Source organism: Mastigoproctus giganteus, chromosome 10 (assembly GCF_048544385.1).
Source record: "Mastigoproctus giganteus isolate SK-2022 chromosome 10, ASM4854438v1, whole genome shotgun sequence".
In the NCBI taxonomy this organism is placed as follows: Eukaryota; Metazoa; Arthropoda; class Arachnida; order Uropygi; family Thelyphonidae; genus Mastigoproctus; species Mastigoproctus giganteus.
The window spans coordinates 1,944,730-1,969,983 of record NC_143584.1 but is presented as its reverse complement, the minus strand read 5'-3'; the positions used below and the strand labels follow the sequence as shown (position 1 = coordinate 1,969,983).

At 36.1% G+C, this 25,254-nt stretch overlaps 1 protein-coding gene across 1 annotated transcript in view; it reads right to left on the bottom strand.

The window, feature by feature from the left end:
- Positions 1–25,254, bottom strand: part of csul (protein arginine N-methyltransferase 5) — a 243,651-nt gene that overhangs the window by 51,672 nt on the left and 166,725 nt on the right. Inside the window, exons 12-13 of the mRNA XM_090384061.1 lie at positions 12,045–12,220; positions 4,592–4,701 (exon numbers count right to left, since the gene is read on the bottom strand). Of these exons, the coding sequence (XP_090240187.1) occupies positions 4,592–4,701; positions 12,045–12,220 (286 nt within the window). The remainder of the gene's footprint in view (positions 1–4,591; positions 4,702–12,044; positions 12,221–25,254) is intronic.

Sequence of the window (25,254 nt, the reverse complement as noted above, 5' to 3'; positions counted from 1 at the left end):
CAGCTTGGTATATCAGAGAGAACATGTGACACCCTCAGCTGCAACTTTGAAGGAAGTGTGTCAAACACTTCCTTTATTTGCATGAAGTACTCTTATTATTTGCTTTTTTTTTTTTTTTTTTTTAACCTCATGGCTAAGTTAGTCATTTTCAGGAATGGATATTAAGATTTCTCCATTTACATGTAGTTTTCTGCGGAAGGTCTTTTAGCTGGCAACCTGTTTCTGATTGTAGTATTTGTAAATCTTCAAATAATATTGGACTTCTGATCACATGCAAAAGCACTCTCATCTAAAATAGCATTCATTCGGAATTTTTTGTCTTGTTCTAACACAATGTGAGTAATCAACCGAGTTAAAGTATTCTGTCATTTAATTTATGGTGCTCATTTATTTATAACATTATTTATTAATATCAGTTAATTAATACTGAAAACTTTCAAAGCAATTTCATTTTTTTAAAATCATAATTGTTTCATTTATTGAATGAAAATGTTTACTTCACTTGATTCATTTATAATATTGATGGCACAAACTGCAAAACCTCAAAGTAAATTGACTTAAAAACTTCATTCAACATCTGAAGCATAGAGGGAGAGAGAACAAAAATGATTATTCACAAAATTTAGCTTCTTATGCATGGTATCCTCCTAAGTCGGGAATTATAGGGAAGCATTAAATATTTCTGCTATTTACACCATTTAAATGAACATGTAGTCCAGAGATGCAAAGTCAGGGAACTGTGGTGGCCGCTCCACTGGTCTACACTTTCCAATCCAATGCTGAGGGAACTGTTCCGCTGTTTTAATCACATTTGCTTTTCATTTAAACTCAGTCATTAATAAGTGTTCATAATTACACTACCAATCTGGTTACATGCAAATGTTTTAAATAGCAATTATTTCATACTTTTGTGTGAAAACAAAGATGGCAGGTAACCAAATCTACAAGGGTGGAATGAAAAAGTAATGCCTCTTAGTTCATATCCCTTAGCATCAGGTGGTGTGGCAGTTCCAACTAGATTCTCCATATAACCAGTGGTGAGCTATAGTGGGCTCGCGAGAGCCCATTGTTATTTTTTTTTTTTTTTGAAAATTTGTGAGCCCATTGTTGAGATTTATTTTACAAATGAAATCCTGAATGCAATTATTGAGTATCCAGAACCGAAACTTAGGTGGGGTGAGCGCGGCCCCATTCCCAGCATTTTAATTTTTTGATTTAATTACAGTCGGACCTCTGTTTAACGAACTTCTTTATAGCGAATTTTTTTGATTCCCCTTGGTAATTACATTTAAAATAGTTTCCGTTGAACGAAGAAAATTTTCATGTAACAAACGGATTAGGAGAGACAACTGTGTATGCATTGTTCTCACCTCTGGCCTTGAGGCAATTTAGGTAATTAGAAAGTGCGAATTAAGGGTGAAAGAGATTACCGTTTCACAATGTTAGTGGTGTCCATAAAACCTATGCAGTCATATAACGAGAAGTCGTGCTAGTCAATACGCTTTCCATAGCCAGTCAGAGGATTAAGAAGATTCTCGACATGGATTATAGCCTCTGGTTAACCTGTGTTGTGGTTCCCCTTTACTCCTACAAGAAGTCATATGTTTTTGGGAGAAGTGAGTGATCCTTGCCTTCCAGTAAATGTCTCCTGTCTATGTTTACATGGTCACAGTAGCTGAATATCCGTGTGATTTAGATATTTTGCACAGTATTCAAAGAACTAGTGGGAGAGTAATGTAGAGAAGGTGGGGGGGGAATTGAGGCAACTGAGATATTATATAAACTTTACGAAGATGAAATGTTGGCAGATTTTGAAACTTTGTCAAGCCTTTTACTGTGTAGAAAATGTTCTATAATATAATGGCATACAGGCAATAATTAAAAAAAATAAAAAAAAAAAAACCATCACCAATCTCCAAAAAACTAGTACGAATTAAGGATGATTACTAAAGAACTTGATGTGGAAACTATAAAGATCGGTCGTGTGTTCGGGCCACGACGGGCAGCTTTTAGCTGGCAGACGGTAATTGTGGGTTGGAGGAATCATCCTGCTTTGTGCAAACATTTTGAATCAGAAGTTAAATATTCGGGATTATTAAATCGACTTTTAAATTTGGAATTTCTTAACCATTTAGCACTAATGGTCAACATCCTGCAAGAGCTCTCTTACCTTTCAGAAGCTTTACAGAATCACAATGGTAAAAGCATATAAATTAATTCTTCGAACTATCAATGTTATTGCTAATTTGAAAAATTCTGAAGGAAATTATGAAGCTAAAATTGAGAGCATGTTGAGGTGGAAACAATTGGAAGGAATCAAAATTGAAAGTAAAAAATTACATTGTGACAAGTTATTAAATGCATTGTTTTATCCTTAAAGGATAACTTATTAATGGAACAGGGTGATTTTAAATTAAATAAAGCAAATAACGATACCATTGAAAAATTTTTTAAACATATGCCACCCGAAATCATGAATTTGAAAAAACTTTCGTCTCGGTGGCAAGACAGTGAAAACCGAATAAGAAATTTAAGTTTTCTGATAAAATATGAAATAAAAATTAATGATTTTAGAGAATTTGTCGAAGACAGCTTATCTTTAAATTCGAGTGAAATTCCCTTTTCAATTAAGAAAGCCAGAAATATCTTTGAAACCACTGCCATTAACAGTGCTGAAGCTGAGCGAGTTTTCAGTGTAATGAATACTATTGAGTGAATGAATGAATAATGTTGACAATTAAACACGTTGCAGATTATGATAACCATACATCTAAATGGAAAACCTTTGCTTCAATTTGATCCGGATCGTTATGTCAAATCATTCCTCTGTAATCATCGCTCAGCTATTGAGCAAAGCAAAGCAGAAAATCGACAACAAATATTAATGAAGAAGTAAATTGGCAATTTTTAGAATAAAATTTTCTTGAATATTTGTGAAATAATTTTTTTTCATGCAATCTGTGATTTTTTGTGTACTTTTTCTGGAAAGTTTGTTTTTATGTAATATTTGTTTTTATATTGTGGAATGCTTTGTGATAGTTTTTATGTTATTTGTGATATGGGAAATATTTCATGTTATTTTTTATTCGCAATATTAAAATTTTATCATGAAAAAAATATATCCACTATATTTACCTAGTTGTTAAAAAAAAGAGTCGAATAAAAAAGTTGCACGTATGCCGAGGACACGCGGTAGATGTCTTTCGCGTTTCTTTTAGGCACTTTGATTTGTATATATCGATTACAAAATAAGAGCTTTTTTATTGTAAATATTTTATTGATCATTCACAGATTTTCATAATTTCTGGAAGACAAGATACAATGGATTTATGATAACCAAAGTAAGAGATGTATACTTGCCAGTGCAATGTATCTAAATATCTCTGTAAAATAGCACAGATTGATGTACCGATCTTGTAGTTGAAGCGACTTACGCAACTGTTAGGGGCACCTAACAATGGAATGTAATGAAATGCACGACGAAAAAAGAAATTGTTGACAAATATTTGTATTGTTGAAATCATACTTACTGCAGTAGTAACTTCAGGAAGCATGATTTTGACGTCATACTATTCAAAAATTCTAAAAAGTTAGAACTCCAGACACCGTTGTATCCAGTTATCATCATAAGGCGAGGCATGACGACCAGGTTTTTAAGTTTTTTTTTTAGATAGACCTAGGAACATTTTACACATTTACTTATAAGCATAGTTAAAGGGGTAATAAACCGCAACTGTTCCCCCCCCTAAATTTCCCGACTCACGATATCATACTGGTCACGAAAAATGCGTCACGCACTATAATCACAGTACTAGTAGTGCGAGCGTGGGAAGCACCTCTAGTGCAAGCTGCGGATGACGTCACTTCCGTGACCGATCAAATTTACTCGGTAGAAAGTTGGAAAAACTGCGAGCCCATTGTTAAAATATTCACAGCTCACCACTGCATATAACTAATAGTTTCTAGATGATACACATACAGGAGGGTTTGTGTGGCATTCATTTACACTATTTTAAATGGAAATACCTCTGAACTGTGGTTCAGAGGTGTTTCCACTTCAGAGGTTTTTAGGAGCACAATGGCTGTTCAGCCACATTCACACTGAATTTTTGGAAAAAGGGACGATCAATTAAGTCAAATACACTGAAGAGACATTGGACAAGCTTAAACTCTCTGGGAAATACAGCAATATTGCTTTACTTCAACAAGCAGCTTCACTTTTTCTACAGCCATGCAGCATTGACGAGTTGTTCTTCATCTTTCAATTTTTACCCGTTTTGTTCTAAAAGCTTAAAGATCTCAACAGATATAACTGATGAAGTTAAAGCAACTTTTGGCTTCTTTGTGAAAAGAATTTTTCGTGAACAGAATACAAAAACTGGTTAGTAGAAAAAAATGATACATTAAATTAAAGACAACTTCTCTTTGTCTATAGTATATATATATTTTTTCTTTCTGATTTATCTCTATTCCTCCAAAAGTTATGCAATGAGAAGCATTACTTTTCGGCTTACCCTTCTAAATATCTTGTCCTTAAAAATAAAAATATTTTATCACTTAAATAATAACAAAAATGAACTAACAATCATACCAGAGGATGCTTATATCTCTCTTTCATCAATGCTACTTCACTATACAGTTTTGGTGACATAACAGGAGCTATATAAGATGTATATGATGCAGGAATGCTAACTCCATCATCTATAAAGAACAGTTCTCAATATTACAAATTTGTTTAAAAATAAACAACTACAAATTGATTCCAATGTTCCTCGCTTTCTATGCAAGTAAAAATAATATCTAATATCAAACATATAACATTAGTGATTGAGATTTCTGACAAAATCTTAAAAAGGATTTGAGAGTTTCTTGATGCATCATCTAGTTTGGTCATAATGTGTACCAGTTCATATGGCATCCCAGATGTAACTTTTGTCATATTATTGTAAATGTGCATCTTCATATGCCATTTTGCATGTTGTTCAAGCTGAAAATGCAGGAATAACTTACAAGAGAAATCCTATTCTTTCCACTTCACGCTGAATAATAATAACCTTGACTGAAAGAGCATTTAAGAATTTCCTCTCTCAGATGAGATTGAAACACAGACCTCTCTTCAACTGAATGACAAATGGCAAATCCAGTTGCCTTTCCAAAATCTTACTTATTTGATATTCTTCTTTAGATTTTACTTCTATGTTCCCTCCCTTTTAGAGTTAACTTACTTTAACTTTCTGTATGTTTTTGTGCACCTCTTTTCTATAACACCAAGTAGTCCTTGTAGTTTCCAAATTTAAACTGCAATTTTCTCATTAGCCCTTATTGAAAATTTCTTGCAAATTTTCTTTGTAATTTTGTAAAGAATTTAATTTAAGTAATTTATCTAACTTAATCAAAAGAATGCCAATGTTGCATTAAAATTCATTAATGTAACTTCACAATGCAACACTGTTATAAGCCTACAATTTTTAATTTGATTTCTTTCATGTTTTAACTTCCCCTGTAGGCTGACAATGGGGTTCAGACAAACCTCAAAACATTGCCAAAGTATTAAGCGTAAATTGATGTGTTTCACTTCAATAAACATTTAAAAACTTTATCGTGTGGTGTAACTGAATTGCCCAGAGTTTTTAATTTCCTTTAGATCACAGTTAATGGCTAATCATGTATCATCCCCCTTTCACACATATCTTAATTATTAATAGCATTGACAAAAAATTAAAACCCTTACAGTTAAGGAGAACATTATACTTAAGTATTCTTTTGCATACTTGCAAAAGAAAACTGAAATAATTTCTTACATTTAGCGAATTGAGGTGAACCCAATTCATATGATAGTAATAAACAGACATAAGAAAACCACTGATGGGGTAAGATAGGCAAATAAGACTATCTACCCTAATGGCAGCAAGTGAACTACAGTCAATTCATAGATACATGTTAAATGTGACAAGCATGGAAGGAGTCCATAATATGGCAGATTGTTCCCAACCTACCACTGTGTGAGTACACAGGAGTGACAGACAAGGAGGAAAAACAATTAGTTGACACAACACCTGTAGCTGTTGTAAACAGCCTAAAATGAGGACAAAGCTCTATTTGTATGTAAAAAAAAAAAAGAAAAAAAAAAGAAAAAAAAGTAAACCGTACAGGTATTTTATGGGTGTCAAATGGAAAGGGAAAACAGTGTTTACATTCCCAGATGCTTATGTCCTCACAGTTCATAAGGAACTAAAGAGGGTACCAGACAATTATACAGGATGTCTCAAAAATATTGGTACAAACGTTTAGGGGAGGTAGTAACATCTAAAGGAATGTGAATCGCATAGGAACCCATTACCGGAAATGTCACCGTAAGTCAGAACAAGGCGCTGTTCATCAGTTCACGAGAGGGAAAATTTCTGGTTTACTCATTCAAGCAGTAGTCGCTGCACAATGAGCATGCATCGATATACGAACTGTGAGCTGGCAGACATGAACCTATTGTATGGATTAGCAGAGGGCAATGGACGAGCCGCTCAATGAATTTATGGAGAACGCTTCCCAAACAGACATGTACTGGACCACCGTTTGTTTGCGCGTCTGCATCAAAATTTGTGCAATTATGGGTCATTTAGAGGTAACAGGAGTAGTGTGGGCAGACCACGGGGTTGGGTTGCAGGTTGAGAAGATGAAAGAAGATATTTGTTGACACTGGACTTGAACTTCTGTACACTGTAATCTTCAGGAAATACGTATGAAGGAAGGTTGTTGGAGAAAATGGCAGTTGAACAGTAAATGGATGTTGGCTGGTGGTGGCACGTGTTCCGACTGTTTTGAAAGAAAGAGCGGGAATTATAGAAGCCAATTCAGAAGAACAGTGCCTACGGAAGTATCTGTAGAAGAGGCATGCAGCAGAAACAGTACTTCTATGAGACAGCGAGTGAAGATGAATCATTAATCAACCTAACTGCCCTCTTCTGAATGGAATCAAGAAGCCTGACAGAGGTTTTGGGGGCACCACCCCCAGACGTGGGAACAATATTCCATGGCAGAGAGGATTTGCTATTTATACAGAGTGAGCAGCTGTTTGGAAGAAAAGTAATGCCGAGAGCGATAGAGAAAACCAAGTTTTTTAGATGCAGAAGAAGCAATATTTGTAATGTGCTTGTGCCAAGAGAGATTAGAAGTCAGGGTAATCCCCAAAAGAGATATATCATTTTGCCTAGAAATCGGAGTGTCACTAAAGATAAGCATAGGAGCAGAAGAATCCTTTTTGTGAGAAATAAGACAAGACTGAGTTTTAGAAGGGTTGAAATCAACTAAGTTGTCTTTGCCCCACTGGAGAATTACCTGAAGATCAGCATTTAGGGAATTGGTAGCAGATTTTTGAGAAATTGAAGCTGATTGAGCAGGGCAAGGTTTCTCAAAATGGAAAGTGGAATGCAATGTGCTATCATCGGCAAAACTATGAATAGGATTTCCAGTCAATGGAAGAAGGTCATTAATATACAAGGGGAAAAGAGTAGGGGAAAGAACTGAACCTTGGGGGACACCAGCATTAGTGGAGAAGTTAGAAGACAGAGTCATCTACCATCACCCTCAGTGAGCAATCAGAGAGAAACCTGGATAACCAATTACTAAAAACAGTTGGCAAACCATAACATGGAAGCTTGTTTAGAAGACCTATATGCCAAACACGATCGAAAGCCTTTGAGATGTCAAGCGCAACTGTTTGTGTTTCACCGAATTTTTCCATTGAATTTGTCTATAAATGGGTAACATAAGCCAGAATATCACCAGTGGATTGACACTACCAGAATCCATACTGGCGATTGTTTATCAGACAGAAGGTTTCTAGATAGTTGAAGAGATGGCAGTTAATTGATTTTTCCATCACTTTAGAAAGAGTAGAAGTAATTGCAATGGGACGATGATTATATGGGAGGGAATTGTCACCATTTTTAGGAACTGGCTGGATACGAGCAAATTTCCAAGCAGAAGGAAAAACACCTTTGGAATAAGAAAATGAAAAAAGGCGACAAAGAACAGGAGTAGGTTTAGGAGCACAGGTCTTGAGAAAAAGTGAAGAAATACCATCAGGACCTGCAGCTTTCTTAGCATCAAGATTTGTCAAAATTCTAACATCCTTTTGACAGAAGACCACAGTAGACATTGAATGGAGTGTGTTGGGAATGGTGGGAGGTGTTTTACCAAGATCATTAATACATGAGTTGGAAGAAAAATGGGATGCTAGCAGGTTAGCTTTATTCTTGGCTGAAGTGACAACAGAACCATCTGGTTTTGACAGAGGTGGGAACAGAGATGTTCAAAAGTTGCAGCCAATACTTATTACCCAAAAGACTCTATTATCAGTCTCGTAAACAGCATGAGAGTTGTTTAATTATGGGGTAGGATGATCATATTCCCTATTACATCAAAGAATCAAAAGGTTAAATGAGTAATTACACACCTGTTAGCTTAACTTCTGTTACAGGGAAAATAATGGAATCACTGGTTAAAGAAGTAATGCAGAACTGTCTAGAGGAGTGCAGTTATAACTCAGTCAGAGCATGGGTTTCTGAAGGGGTGATCTTGTCTGACCAATTTGATTGAATACTATGTTGCAGTAACAAAGGAACTGAATGAAAAAAATTTTGATATCATATACTTGGATTTTAGGAAAGCTTTTGATACTTTTTCACATAACAGATTGCTGTACAAATTAGAGCAATGTGGCATTAAGGGCAAGTTACTACTAGGGATCAAGGGATGGTTGAATGGGAAAAGACATAGGGTTGTTATCAGTGGAGTCTCCCTGGGTTCGGTGCTGGGCCCATTGTTTACTGCATTTATTAATGATACTGATGAAGGTATATCAGGCTTAATGTCTGTTTGCAGACAATATGAAGGTGGCAGCATGGTTACTGACAGTAATGTTGGTCTGCTACTGCAACAGCATCTAGAAAAATTAGATAGTTGTGCTGAAAAATAGAAATTGAAGTTTAACATTGAAAAATGCAAAGTACTACATATGGGTAGCAGTAATCCCAGATTAACATACCAACCGTGTGGCACTACACTCAGGGTAGTGAAAAATGAAAACAACCTGGGATTTTGTCAATGATATTCACGAATTTTGCTACATTGTATAAGGCAACGGTCAGGCCACATTTTGAGTAATACATAGAGGACTAGAGACTTCATTAGGAAGAATGTACAGCTGTTGGAGTAGATATAGAGAAGGGAGATGAGACTGGTGAAGTGAACAAAGGGATTGTCTTACCAAGAAAGGCTTCAGCTCTGCAAATTACAATATCTGGAAATTAAGCACCTGCAAGGTGATCTGATTGAGGTGCTTAAGGCTTTGAATGGATTGAGCAAGCTTCATGTTAATGAGATTCTTCCTCTTGCTCAGACTAAAAACATGGGGTCATAAATTCAAATTCAGGAAAGGTGGTTGAAGATAGTTACGCAGAAGTTTGCCTTTAGCCAGCAATGATTAATGATTTTTATTGTAGGACTAAAAAGTATAGACTGATTGAGAAGTCAATTGCTGGAACAAACTCTCATCTGTTGTTGTGGAAGTGGATAGCTTGGATAAAGTCAAGGAAGAATTAGACAAACTATTGGTGGAAATGGATAGATGAAATGGGAACGTTTTTTTTTTTGATGATGTATAAACTTGCTTTCTTGCATCATTTGCCACTACTAATAACAAATGTTTGAATTATGCAAAACTACACAATTTTTGGGCATGATCTGATTATTATGAGTCACATAAAAGCATATTTCTTTTCAATTTTAATTACAATGAGAATGAAAAGAAATTAAAAGTCCATCTGTCTTTTTTTATTTAACACTCTCCCATAAAAGATATGACATTTTGCCAAGAACATATTTTTATTGATATTTTATAATTCTACCCTAATTTTTAGATTTCAGTGCTTAATACTGCTGTATTAGCATTAGTAGATGCATATGATGCAAGAAAGCAAACTTATACAGCATCAGTCAAAAAAAAAAAAAAAAAAAACCTTCCCATTTCACCCATCCATTCGTTCCAAATGTTTGTCTAGTTCTGCCTTGAATTTATTTAAGTTATCAACTTCCAACAACAGATGGAAAATTTGTTCCAGCAATCAACTACCTGTTAGCTAAAGGCAAATTTCCACACATCTATTCTATAACCATCTATCCTCAGTTTCAATCTATGCCCCCTTAGGTCTGTAATCTGAGCAAGAGGAAGAATCCCATCAGCATTGAGCCTGCTCAATCCAGTAAAAGCCTTATACACCTCAATCAGATCGCCTCGCAGGTGCCTAGTCTCCAGAAGCATCAATTTGCAGAACTTAAGCCTTTCCTTCATAAGAGGGGGCCCCCTCTGTTCCGCTCACCAGTCTTATTGTCCTCTGTGCTCATTCTAGCAACTCTACATCCTAAAATGACACTTCCAGACCTGTATACAGCACTCAAGGTGTGGCCAGACTATTGTCTTATACAAGGGGATAATCACCTCCTTATCGTTGCTCACAAAATTCCTGTATATCACTGACAAGACCCCATGACCTCTGGCAGCCTGTCTGCACTGCTCAGAAAACTTCATATCTGCCTGCACAAGTACACCTGGTCTCTTTCATTCTCCACTACCCTGAGTGTAACACCACCCAGTCGGTACATTTCTCTGGGGTTACTGCTACCCATATGCAGTACTTTGCACTTTAATGTTAAACTTCAGTTACCACTTCTCAGCCCATCTGCCCAGCTTTTCCAGATCCTGTTATTAACAACCCTGCTAACCTTTGTATCATCTGCAAACTTTCACATTAAGCTTGATATACCTTCATCAATATCATTGATAAATATAGAAAACAACAATGGGCCTAACGCTGAACCCCGAGGGACACTACTAATAACAGCCCATGTAGAGTAGTATCTATTGATTATCACCATTCCCTGTCTTCTCTCACTCAACCACCCTTTTATCCATTGTAGCCACTTGCCTTTAATGCCATACTGCTCCAATTTGTACGGTAGTCTTCCATGTGTAACAGTATCAAAATTATTTTTTGTATCCAGTTCCTTTGTGACCACATCATAGTATCTAATCAAATTGGTGAGACAAGACTTCCCCTTAACAAACCCATGCTGTGTCTGAATTATTGCTGCAGTCTTGTCTAGATGATCCTGCAATGAATCTTTAACCAGTGACTCCATTATTTTACCAGGGACAGAAGTTAAACTAACTGGTCTGTAATTACTCGTGTCAACCTTCAATCCCCCCTTTGTGAATTGGGGACACATTTGCACATCTCCAGTCCATGGGGACCCCTCCACCCCGGAGTCCAAGGATGCTCTCATAATTATGGCTAAAGGTTTGCTTACTTTCTTTGCTGCCTACTTTAATATAACTGGATAGATCCCATCCACCCCAGGTGCCTTTCTTATGTTTAACTTCAACAATTTCTCCTCCACTTTGCTCTCAGTTATTACAAAGTCATTTAACTCCCTGTTAGAGTTTGATAAATATCTAGCCCTCTCCTCCTTGAATAACTCCTCATGTGTGAAGATTGCAATTATATTGTAAGTAATACGTTAACTGGCTTTCTGGGCACTTTACATCTGTAGGAATATGAAATTAATTCATATTTCTACGGTTTTAAGATTTTGTCCTTGGCTTCAAGATATAATTAGCCAGAGCCAAACCTATGAAACACAATTCTATTACAAATTTCATTAAGTGAAGTGAACATTGGCTATCTTATATCGAATGGCATCACAAACCAGTGGTTCTCAATTGTGCTCTTGAAAAATTTTAATAAGTTTTTGTGCAATACTTTTACAATATGCTGCCTGTTTAAAAATTTGGCAGATTGTAGTATACAGTATGTTGAACACATGAGAATGGTCTGCTGAGTCTGACATGGTGGAAAAAAGTTGAGAACTGCTTATCTAAAAAAAATTTAATTTTTAAATTACAGCATTCATAAGACAGATGTTTTAAAGCTAATGCTGTTCATTAACTTCATGTAGCATATTATATGAGCATTCTACATTACACTTACCTTTTAGAAACTTTTGAGCTCCGTCTAGACATTCTGGTGATAATTCATTATCACCAAAGGAACCTAACAATTCAGAAACTAATATATCTGTTTTCTCAGGAGGATCCCATTCTCGCATATCAGAGGATACTACTGTTACTCGATCACCCCATACTTCTTCCTTCTGAGCCTCTAATCTGCAATAATAAGAAAAGGAATGCACAGAAAGTAAATGAGCAAATAATAAATATTTAATATAATATCATATTTTACACTATAAACATTATATTCACTATGCTACCAAAAAGTATTAGGACATTAGAAAAGGTAACAAATATTTAGTTTTAATTTGTAATATAATGTGCAATTGTTACGGGATCACTTCACAACAATTTAAAATAGGTGTCAATGGATATACTTCTCTAATTATCCAGTAGGGCAGCTTTTAACTGGACAAATGGCGTGTATGCTAATGGTGTTTAGTGGTGCATAAGCTGCAATGGCTTATGCACCATTAAACATCCATAACATACACCTCAGTGGACTAGACCAGAACTTCCACTGAGCCATTACATTACTGTCATGTCATTCTTTCCAAACTAAGTGGTCAAACACTGAGCTCTGAAAGTATACCTTGTTTTGTTTCAATATCTGAAAGTATACCTTGTTTTGTTTCAACAACAATAATGAGAATTTCACAATATCAGTGAAATTTGCATAAGGTTCTATATAAAACCAACAAAAGACCAAAACCTGCAAGTTAAAATGCAGTGATGAAAAAGATCAAGAATATAAATTTGAGAAAAGAATAAGGGGAGAATTCATAGCAAACACTAGACTATACAGTTAGGTTAAAAAAAAAAAAAAAAAACCCCTTCATTTTATTTCATATAGAACAGTGGTACCCAGCCTAAGGGAACCAACAAGCATGGGTCATCATTAGATTTGTTAAGGGACATGAAAATACTGATAAGTAATATTTAATAAAACAATGAACCAGATTAGAGCTACTAGCTGCAAAATATATGCCTGCCTTTGTTTCTTGTTAGCGAAATCATATTGCTTGATACCACAGACATAAGGTGGACACACGTTTTTTTTTTCATTAGTAAAGCAGAGCAAATCTGATATTTGCTTCACACAATCTTATTTACATATCTGTTTTTGTATCAATTATAGCAGCAAGTTATAAATTTTATTTTACCTTTTATTTGAAAAATAAGTTCAGTAAAAAGATAGTATGTTAATAAATGCATGGATTTATTTGATAATTACAGCAGGAAAGGATATGCATAGAAATTCCAGAAATGATTCATTTAAGAAGAGTGTATCCCCCCCCACCCCTTTGATGTAATATGAAAACGGCTTCATTTGACTTCAGAATTTTCAAAAAATATTTCAAATGAAGTCATCACCCCCCCCCCCACCACAAGTTTTGAATTGATTTGGGCCATAAAGCCATATTAAATTGTCAAAATGAGTTGCATTTTCAAAAAAGGTTGGGAATCACTGATTTAGAAGAAACATTACAGGATCATGGATTATAAATTTATAATCTCTCTCTAAGTGGAAAAGAAAGAGTAACTAAATATGCTTTAAAAATCAGTACAACTATGTTTACAGTAATCATGGTAGTTACTAGCGACTTATAGTTTACACATACGAAGGCTGTTCAATGTAGAATGATCATAATTTTTTTTTTTTTTTCGCAACGTATCTTTGTAATCATCCATATTTTGATGGTCCTTTTCAAAGCAGTTCCCATTTAATGAAATGCACTTACCCCAACGTTTCTGCCTCATCTGCTCAGGGCTGTAGGGCAGATGAGGAACACATTTGACATTAATGCTGGCTAAGTGCTCATTGCATTGTTGTGATGCAGCATCTACACACCTGCATGTAGCTGTGGTTGTTTGCAATGAATGCGATCCCACAAAAATGTGCAGTACAGCTCTATAGTAAGGTTCTGTAACAGTTGTATGACATGGCACAACGCGTTGGTAAACCATTCCTTGAATGTCAAAAAAAGAGTTGACCATAACCTTTCCTGCAATGGCATTGCCTTCCAAACAGAGCTTTGTTGCTTATTCTCTGGGTTGAAATGATGAAGCCATGTCTCATCAGCTGTTATCACCTTGTGTAGAACATCATTTTCAGTAACCATCCATGGCAATTCCTGACAAACTTCCATACGAATTTTCTGTTGCTCAAGTGTGAGTAGTCTTGGAACTCCACGTGCACAAGCATGTGTCACATACAAATAGTCAAGGAGAATATCATGAATGCTTCTTACTGATATACAACGATTTTCTCTTGCAATTACAGGAGCAGTACTTATGGTTTCTGTGGTTATGGCAGTGGTTGGAGTTCCAGGACTGCTGACTTTTGTGATTGATTTGCATCCACCTTTAAACATTCTAAATCACCTGTGGGCTGTGCTATATGGAAGCATAGATTCACCATAAGCTTCTTTTAATATTTCATATGCCACAGCTGATGTTTTCTTGAGACAGAAGCAAAATTTGAGAGCAGCATACTGTTCCTTGCATGCCACGCCATTGTTATGTAGGCAAAACCAAACAGGCATAAACTTGGCTGACTGCCAATGTCACACCATGCACATGAGTCACCTATGCAGTTGCTGTGTGGCTTGGTTTGATCTTAATTCAAAAGCTCAGTTAAAAATAGCAAGCAGTGTGCCTGTTCATGTAAAATTATGATCATTCTTTATTGAACAGATCTTGTACTTTGTTTAAAATCTTGAAATGCAGGAGCACATAGCAGGCAAGTAAAGTCATTTTAAAATCGATTATTGCTAATAAAATAAAAATTGCTCAAGATATAACAAGGCCACCAGTATTTAAAAAACAATTTAGAAAAGTCTGTTTTTAAAGTTTTATTTTTTGATGAATCTTTCCACTTACTTATTTCAGTTTCTCACCTGTGGTTAGAAACTATACATGCAAATACTTGATGTTTCACCATACCTCTCCATTATATTCTGATTCTTGCAACTATATTTTTTAAAAATAGTTTCTAGAAGTTAGAGGTTCAGCTCCAGAAACAAACTGTTCCAATTCAAATTATCCATGCATTACTCTTTCTTCAGGCATCAAATGATGTTGATTTGTTGTTTTATGGCAAATTGGCATATTAGGCCATCATGCATCACGTCTACAAGGCATCAATGAATTAAGTGCTTTATGCTATCCTTTGACTGCAATACAGACTTTCTAACAATCAATAGAAAACCTAGGGGAGTCTTTTTATTCTGCTTCTGGCTAGACTTCCAGCACAGGTATCTTCAAAATATTCAACTAGAGGTTATAGCACATTCTCATTAAATCATTGTCACTCAATTTCTGGAAATACCTAATCCTCCTCATTTTGAATCTACCAGAAAAGGCATTTTTCTACATGACAGTTTTTGTAGTGCATTACTCTTTTGGTCTGGTGACAGAAATAATGTATGGCTGTCCTCTAAACTAACTGTATGCTTCATGTGGTGGGAAGGACTTTATCTACATACAAATATTTATTTTTTCCCTGATCAATTAAAATAAAAAAGGATAAAGTTGATTCTATCAATGTTGAATAAGAAATTGATTACAAAATACTCTCTATGTAAATTTAATTTTTGTACTCTTCTAACAAGAGCAGGATATAATTGGTTGGGCTGGTATTCTTCTTTCTCATATATTCCTACAATCAATGAGATTTTTCCGCAAAATAATGCTAGTGATAGTTTAGTAGCTGTATTAAGATGTCAAACACATTAATATCATCATACCATACCTTGTCAAGGTACGGAGAAACTATTAATTATGTCACCAACAGATTGTCAGATTTTAAGGGGGATAAAGAGAATATTATTATTCACGTGGGGATTAATGACGTTAAACATACACGATCTGACGATTTGTTGGAAAAATACAGGACCATGCTGAGGAAATGCCGCGAGCTAGGCCACAATGTCTATGTGTCTGCAATTCTGCCCAGACACAATAGGAGGGATTATATGTTAAAAGCCTTGTGGATTAACTGAAGACTTGGATTCTGCAAGGCTTTAGGGGGGAAATTTCTATTAGCTTGGCCCACACTTGTAGGTAGAAGGAATTTGTTTTGTAGAGATGGGATACACTTAAACAAAGGTGGTGCAAAACTTTTTGCCAGTATTATTGAGGATACCTTATTAAAGGTTCAGGGAAACTGCTAGTCAGGGGGACTGTGGGTAATACTGACGCGTTTATCTGATAATATTGATCAAGGTAACTCTTGTACATACCTCAAGAGTTCTTATCTGTTTCCCCAACTGGACATATTATCCAGATGTTCTGGGGGCAGAAACGTTTCAAGCAAGTGGGTAGCTAATGCCAGCGAAGAGAGCCTAAAAAACTTCAAGGGCTGTGTTAAGGTTGTTAAATGTACAAGAACAGTAAGTCTTAATTGTTTATATAGTAATGTTAGAAGTGTTGTCAATAAAATGAGCAAATTCGAACTGCTGGTTAAAACAAGTAACGCGGACATAATAGGGCTTACGGAAACGTGGTGCCACCCGGAAATAGGGGATGATGAGTTTCAGTATGGCTTGTATAATGCATTTAGGAAGGATAGGGTAGATAAAAGGGATGGTGGGGTAAGGCTTCTTATCAGAAGCAGCCTGTGTGTGACGATAGCTTTTCTGGAGCTAGTAGAGAATCTGTACAGTGTGAGATAGTTGGAAACAAAGGTATAATGCAAGTAGGAGTAATCTACAGACCAGGTGATTGTGAAGATTATGATGAAAGCCTCTACATGCAAATGGAATGGGCAAGTAAGCGTCAATGTCTTATTATGGGTGATTTCAATTTGCCTCTAATTGATTGGAGAAAATGGGAAGGAAACTCGACATGGGGAACAAAATTTTAAAATCAACTAGATGACTGTTATTTGAATCAACATGTCAGGGAAAGTACTAGAGAAAAGAATATCCTAGACCTCATCATCACGCATGAATCAGATGACATAACAGGGCTGACAGTAGAGGAACCAGTAGCAGGAAGTGATCACGGAGTTCTTCAGTGGATGATGAAAAGAGAGGTAGCAGTAGTAAAAGGCAAAGGAATGGGTTATAATTTCAGAAAAGGAAATTACGATGCCTTAAGGCATGGCCTCTATTAACTGGGTAGATATTGCACAGAGAACGAATACAATTGAACTGTGGTATGCTTTTAAAACATTAATCACAGACGCCTTTAATGTGTATTTACCATTAAAAAAAAAATACTCCACGAGGAGGGTTCCAAGTTGGATAAATAGTGAAGTTGACACATTACTTGAGCAGAAAAAGGTGGCATGGAAAAGTTAGAGAGCAATAAAAAGAACTGAAGCCTACAACAGCAACAAGATGATCTGTAAGAGAGCCACAAAAGAGGTTCGACAAGCAAAGGCAGTTTATGAGAAATCGCTAGCAAACAGCAAAGAGGAATTCTTCACATATATAAATGCTAAGAAGAGCAGGACAAACCAGATCGGACCTTTACGTAAGGGAAAGGGGACAGTATTAAATACACCAGCTGCCGTTGCAAATGAACAACTCAACAATTATTTTGCATCGATATTTACAGAAGAAAAACCTTTTGTGGCAATGGGAAATTGTGGGAGCGAAGTAGAAAAATATGTAATTAATGATATTGAAATTTCGCAAGATTATTTAATGAAAAAACCTTCAAGCTTACAGGCCAGCAAGGCTCCTGGAGTTGATGGAATATACCCTATAATCTTAAGGGAGGCAGCAAGTGAGTGCACTGAACCACTGAGGCTAATTATGCGAGCATCACTAGACTCTGGGGAGATTCCGTTGGATTGGAAAAGTGCCAATGTATCTCCCATACATAAGGGTGGTTCTAAGAGTGAAGTGGGAAATTATTGGCCTGTCAGTCTGACTTCAGTGGTAGGGAAAATCATGGAGGCAATGATCAAGGGTGAAATGCAGGATCACTTGGATCAAATTGAAATTCTCAAGGATACTCAGCATGGTTTTGTAAAGGGAAAATCATGTTTAACAAATCTGGTTCGCTATTTTGAAAGGGACACTCATGAGCTGGATTTAGGGAATAATTTCGACACTATTTATTTAGATTTCAGCAAAGCTTTTGACCCAGTCCCACATGAGCAGTTGCTTTATAAGCTGGAACAGGTTGGAATCACTGGGAAAATCCTTAAATGGATATCAGGATGGCTTCAGGGCAGGAGACAGAGGGTTGTGATAAATGGCTATTCCTCAGATTGGGTTGATGTAAGAAGTGGGTTTCCCCAAGGATCAGTATTAGGATCACTGTTGTTTTTAATTTTCATAAACGACATTGATGAAGGGATAGAGGGCGTGATGGCTAAATTTGCAGATGATGTTAAAATTGGTAGAGTAGTTAATGATCACTGTCAAGCTGAGCTTCTTCAGAGAGACCTAGATAGACTTCAGGAATGGTCAGAAAAATGGCAGCTATGCTTTAATCCAACAAAGTGTAAGGTATTACACCTGGGAAACAGTAATCCCAAAATAACTTATTCACTTGGTGGAGTTCAACTAAACCCAGTACTGGAGGAAAGGGACTTGGGTGTTACGATACGGTCAGACATGAAAATCTCTGAGCATTGTAAACAGGTTGCAAGGAAAGCCCATGGTGTCTTATCGATGATCTATTGAAATTTTGCAAGTAGAGATAGGGATGTGATAATCCCATTATATAAGGCTTATGTTAGACCACACTTGGAATACTGTGTTCAAGTATGGAGACCACACCTAAAGAAAGACATCGAGCTTCTTGAAAGGGTGCAAAGATGGGTAACTTGACTGGTGAGATCGGCAAAAGGGCATCCTTATGAAGAAAGACTTCGAATATGTGGGTCGCAGAGTTTGGAAACTAGACACCTTAGAGAAGATTTGATTGAGGTGTTTAAGGCTCTGAGAGGCATCAGTAAAATGAATGAGGACGAAATGTTCAAGATTATAAATGATGCTAGAACTAGGGGTCATAAATTCAAGTTGGGGGGGGGGATATTTAGATTGGACTGCAGGAAGTTTTATTTTAGCCAATGAGTTATAAATTACTGGAATAAGTTGCCTACATGGGTGGTAGAGGCTGACAGTTTGGGGAAATTCAAAGGTCATCTGGATAGTACCTTCGGGTGAGGGAAATGCACAGGATGATAGGTTTAATTTCCTTTTCTTTTATTAATTTTTTTTTTTTTTGGCTGGTGCAGGCTTTTTTTTTGCACCACGCGGCCATTACTAATACTAAATACTAATATTAAGTTGAAGCTGTTTCTGCAGGGCAAGGTTTTTCAAACTGAAAAGTGGAGGGCAATGTGCTATCATCAGCAAAACTATGGGTAGGATTTCCAGGCAATGGAAGGAGGTCATTAATATACAAAAGGAAAAGAGTAGTAGAAAGAACTGAACCTTGAGAGAACAACAGCAATAGTAGAGAAGTTAGACAGAGGGCCATCTACCATAACCCAGAGTGAATGGTCAGAGAGAGAAAACTGGATACCCAATTACAGAAAAAAGTCGGCAATCCATAAGGAAGCTTATTTAGAATACCCTTATACCAAATACAATCAAAAGCCTCTGAAATGTTAAGAGCAACTGCCTGTGTTTCAACCAAACTTTTCTATTGAATTTGCCCAGAAAGGTAATATAAGCCAGTATATCACCAGTGGATCAACACTGATGGAATTCATACTGATGATTGTTGATCAGATGGAAGGCTTCTAGATAGTTCAGGAGTGTTGGCAGTTAATGGATTTCTGCACTACTTTAGAAAGAATAGAAGTCACTCTTGAGCCTGAGCTGGATATAATCATTCTTCTCTTTCTTGATGATTCCTTTCTACTTCTCTCTCAGGGTAATTCTCAGATTTTTTTTTTTTTTGCTGGTGCAGCATAAGCCTCAGGCTTCCTTGCACCATATGGCTAATAATAATAATAATAAGTGGAATGGGGTGCTCTTAGAACTGCCCTTACATATTGGAGATACATTGGTACTTTTCTAATCCAATGGAATCACTCCAGAGTCCAGTGATGCTCTCATAATTAGCCTCAATGGTTCAATGCACTCACTTGATGCCTCCGTTAAGATTATAGGGTATATGCCATCAACCCCATGAGCCTTACCGGCCCACAGGCTCTAAAGTTTTTTCATTAAATAATTGTGAAATTTCAATATCATTAATTACATATTCTTCAACTTCACTTCCATAATTTCTCTTTGACATAAAGGGTTTTTCTTCTGTAAATATAGGTGATATATTTACATTGGATACTATGATGCAGTAACTATGGAACCAGATGCAAAAAATAATTGTGACCTATACTCAGATTTCAGAAAAGTTTCTGATACTGTTTCAGACAAAAGACTGCTACACAAATTGGAAAATGCAGTATTAGGGGCAAGTTACTGCTAGAGATAATGGGGTCATTCAGGAGAGAAAACAGAGTTGTTATAATACAACAAGCCCAGAATACTGTTATCTTCAATATTCATTAATGATATTGACGAAGGCATATAAGGTTAATGTCTAAGTTTGCAGATGATACTAAGGTGGGGTGGTGACTGACAGTGATCAGGGGTACGCTACTGCAACAAGAACTAGAAAAACTAAGCAAGTGGCAATTGAAGCGTAACATCAACAAATGCAAAACACTGCATGTGAGTAGCAGTAAATCCCATACCAACATACCAAATGTGTGGTAGCACTGAACACCAAATGTGTGGTAGCACTGAATGTAGTAGAGAATGAAAAAACTTAGCGGTAATTGTGCAGTCAGACACTTTCTCTGCCTGCACAACTGATGGGCTGCTAGGGCAGTTCATGGATTTCTGTGAATGATATACAGGAATTTTGCTAGCAGGAACAAGAAGTTGATTACTTTGTTATATAAGGCAATGGTTAGGCTGCAACTTGAATACTGCTTACAGGCCTGAAAATCTAATTTTAGGAAAGGTGTGGACCTTTTGGAACAAATGCAGAGAAGTGGAAGCAGAATAGTGAGGAGAACAAAAGGGTACCCTTAACAAGAAAAACTTCCAACCTGCAAACTGCAGTGTCTGGAAACTTACATATTGGAGATACATTGTGAGAAATTCGAAGTGTTTCCTCGTCATCACTCTCACAGGGGGCCTGTGAGGGTGATGATTTACAGAACAAAACCTGAGGGTGTTCCGGGTTTTGTTCTGTAAATGGATTGATTGAACTATATGTTAATGGCATCCTTACTGTTTCTCAGGCAACATACGTTATTAAGGGGACAAATTCAAATTAAGGAAGATGGTTGCAGAATAGATGTGCAGAAATTATCTTTTGGCTAGAAGGTAACTGTTGGAGCAAACTTCCATCTTGTGTCATGGAAGTGAGTGGTTTGAATAAATATCAGGAGGAATTAGAAAAATTATTAAAGGTGGATGACAGGTTATGTAATATATATATATATATATATATATATATATATATATATATATATATATATATTAATAATGCTACATTAAAATGGTGTATAAAATCAAATAGCTGTTCACAAAACAATGCCTCAAGCCTGTTTTAACCTATGGAGCTGAGAGCTGAGTAACAAAAATATGAAAGATTTAAGAAAAATAAAACTAACATATGGTAGCAATAGTGAGGCCCATATTACAAATGAGGAGAATAAGACAAAGTCTTGGATTCAATGAAATACACGGACATGTTGAAATAATGAGAGATTAGCTAAAGAGACATTTGAAGCAAAAATGAATGATACAATGCAGTCTTTGGCTGTAGTAAATAACTATTATGGTCATCTGAGCTGACCGAAGGGGGGAAAAAAGTGTTTATTCATATATTGAATGAACAGAGAACTTCATGTATTCTCGTACTGTAACTCCCAAATCCATTTCTTCCGCTGCTATTTTTAATTCAAACCACATCAAGTGTATAAGTTATTCTGGGATTGCTATTCTTAAGTGGAAGATACTGCATTTCGTTGCATTAAAACTTCACTGTCCCCCTTCTGACCATCTTTGAATCCTATCCAATTTGTTCCGAAGAAGACCTACTTATTACTGATCATTAAACACTCTCCCAATCTTTACATTTTGACATCACAACCTGTATACTATCACTGATGTCATTTAAGAAAATAGGAAACAACAGTTGTCCTAAAAATATATTCTTTGGGTGATCCCACTTCTTACGTTAGTCCAATCTGAATAGTAACCATTAATCTCAACCTTCTACTTCCTGCCCTACAGCCACTCTGTGATCCATCTATGGATCATCCCCTCTCAAAAGGGAATGAGTCAAGTTCTTTGCTAAATTCAAAATAAACAATTACAAAATTATTTCCTGCATTAAGCTTGTGAGTGACTGTCAAAATAGCTAACCAGGTTGGTTAACCATGACTTTTCCTTAACAAAAACTGTCATATTCTTCAGAATTCCATTTCTAAATTCAGTGGCAGCAGATAAAACTGCACCAAGGTGACAGATGATAGGGAAACTTTGCTTTCCTGTTCAAATGTTGCAGATAAATGCAAGTCTGGCCATTGGCAAGGGTGCTCACCCTTGGTCTTTTGAAGGACTAAAAGTGAGTTTCCTGGCCTTCATTGATCAAAACAAAAGGGCCTGTATAATAAAAGAAATAATCATTAACTGGTACCCAATACCCCTGTCTGTGCCAGACAATTTTTTGGTTTTGGAAAATTGGTTCGCACACCCCAAAGTCAAACTTCTGGTGTAGCATTAAAAAAAAATTTTTTTTTTTGTTTTTTTGCAACCAACTAGATCACTCTCATACTGCTAACAGACCAAGCCATTTTTTTGATCATTGAAGTGCTGTTAAAAAATTGAAATTATTAAATGATGCAAGTTAACTAGTATGAATAGCAGCCACGAAATTACAGCATTTAGTGTGAAAGATGCTATAGGGACTGTTGCTCATGTTTCCAACAGTGTCACACAGGACATTTTGAAAAATTCTTTGCTGGTGACAGTATTCACTGATGATGACCCTGAGCCAACTTTTGAGGGGGTTTTGTATACCCAATGAAAGGAGGCTGACATATATACTACTAATTTATGATTTTGGTCCTTGAGGCTGTCACAGACATTCTCTCAGGTATGTGAAGCAGGCTTGCTACCTGTGAATCTAAAACGCTCATGGAACAAAAAAATTACTACCAAACAGGAAATAGTGTTTAAACTAAAAGAAAAATTTATTTCTGAAAAACAAAAATGCATGACCCACTTAAAACTGCACAACAAGAAATTAATGAAAAAAAAAAAAAGTCATAAATCAGCTGAAGGCCCAATCTCAAGCATCTCTTCAACTCTTGATGACTTGCAGCAGATAATTAAACTTGCATTTCTGTATAGTGGCTTAGTAAAAAAATAAAAATGCAATTTGAGTAAATAAAATTTCATTATGTGATATGTTCTAACTGTATTTAATGCTGTGACAGACTATATGAACTTAATTTTATATGTTAGTAGTCAGCTCTTTACAGTTGGTCGATTATCTCTCTATACATTAAAAAAGTTTTCTTCCTAGTGATACTTATTCGAGCCAATGGGAGAAGAGGACAGGGCAATTACGTAACTACAAATGCGAAGGTAAATAATTACATAGGTCATTTCCTGATTAGATTTCAATCAGTGCATTATGTTAGTATATTATTATTATACAAATATTTACAAAATACTAAACTATTTACAATCATACCTCTACTATATCGGGATGATGGGTCCCTTCATCAGATGGCAATATACAAAAAATGTTAAATGGAAAAACACAAATGGGTTATTAGGCAGAATCAGACACTTGCTATTGACAATGTAGAGCATATACGTGGGACACATGCAAACGTTTGTCACATTGCAAGACAACTGCCTCCATAATGTTCATCAACCTCGTGCATGGGCTTCACTGTCTAATACATGACCATGTCCAACATCATTTGATGTTCCATTGTAACGTTTTTTTTTTTTATTAATGCCAGGTGATGAAGGGACCCATCGTCCAGATATAGATTATATATTTGCAAATATTTCAGTAAATTATTTTAGTCCTGCTCTTTTGGATGCAACAATATTCCTCATGCATTATGGAACCCAAAGCAAAAGTTTACCTATGTAAACGCAGGTAAATAATTACATAGTGATATTTACTTGACCCTGAGAATGCAGCATGGTGGGGTAGCCAATAGGAGAAGATGTATGCGGGTCACGTGGGCGGGGGGGGGGGGGGGCAATTGCGTCACTACAAATGCACAGGTAAATAATTACATAGATCATTTGCTGATTAGATATCAATCAGTGCATTTTGACAGGTGTGTCTTTTACGTAGAAAAGGGTGCGCAGGGGTTGGCGAGCAAAGTCCCCTAGTTAAAATTAAGACATTCTATTAATAATCATTCCATTTAATAAAATTTTACATTTTGATCTGTGATATACAGGATATGTTGTCAGTAAAAATATGGGCATCAGAAGTCACAATTAGGCAGAATTTATCTCTTGTCCTACAAATTAATCAGCAGCACTTCATTTTATCAAAGTGATTTTTCAGTAATCGCTTGGTAGCTTGAGTCTAGTTTTATTGTTTTTAGGCTTCCCATTTACAAATTTTAACCAATGACAAAAAGGGGATAAAAGAACAAACGGGAATAAAATAACCCATTTCATAAACTTAGATTATGGATATTCTACCCGTAAGAGGCCAAGAGACAGAACGTAGAAAGGTGGATCGATCAATGGTGCTATATAAGCATTTAGAGGAAAAAGGGCTTGCTCCAGCTGGGGATAAACATCTAACACTAGAGCAGCAGAAAACAGTGAACAGAAAACTCACAATGTTCTACAGTGGTACCCAATGGGATGCTACAACAGAACCCAAATTCTTAAACCAGCTGAGTCACATCAGGCTTGTAGATCCCATTACAATTTCTTGTTTAAAATAAACAAAATTAGATATTTGTTCAATTAGATATTAAACAAAACTATACATTACATTACAAATACAAACTTTTATATTTCCATATCTATTAGTGATTCCTCTGAAATTATGATAAAAACATGTTGATTAAATCAGTAATAACCACAAATTTATTAGTTTTTCAGTGGAAATAGATTAAACAGGATATCAAAATAGTCCTTAGATTGACAGTCATTTTTTTCTGGCAGAAAAATTTTAGAAATTCATGAATATGCTATAAAAATACT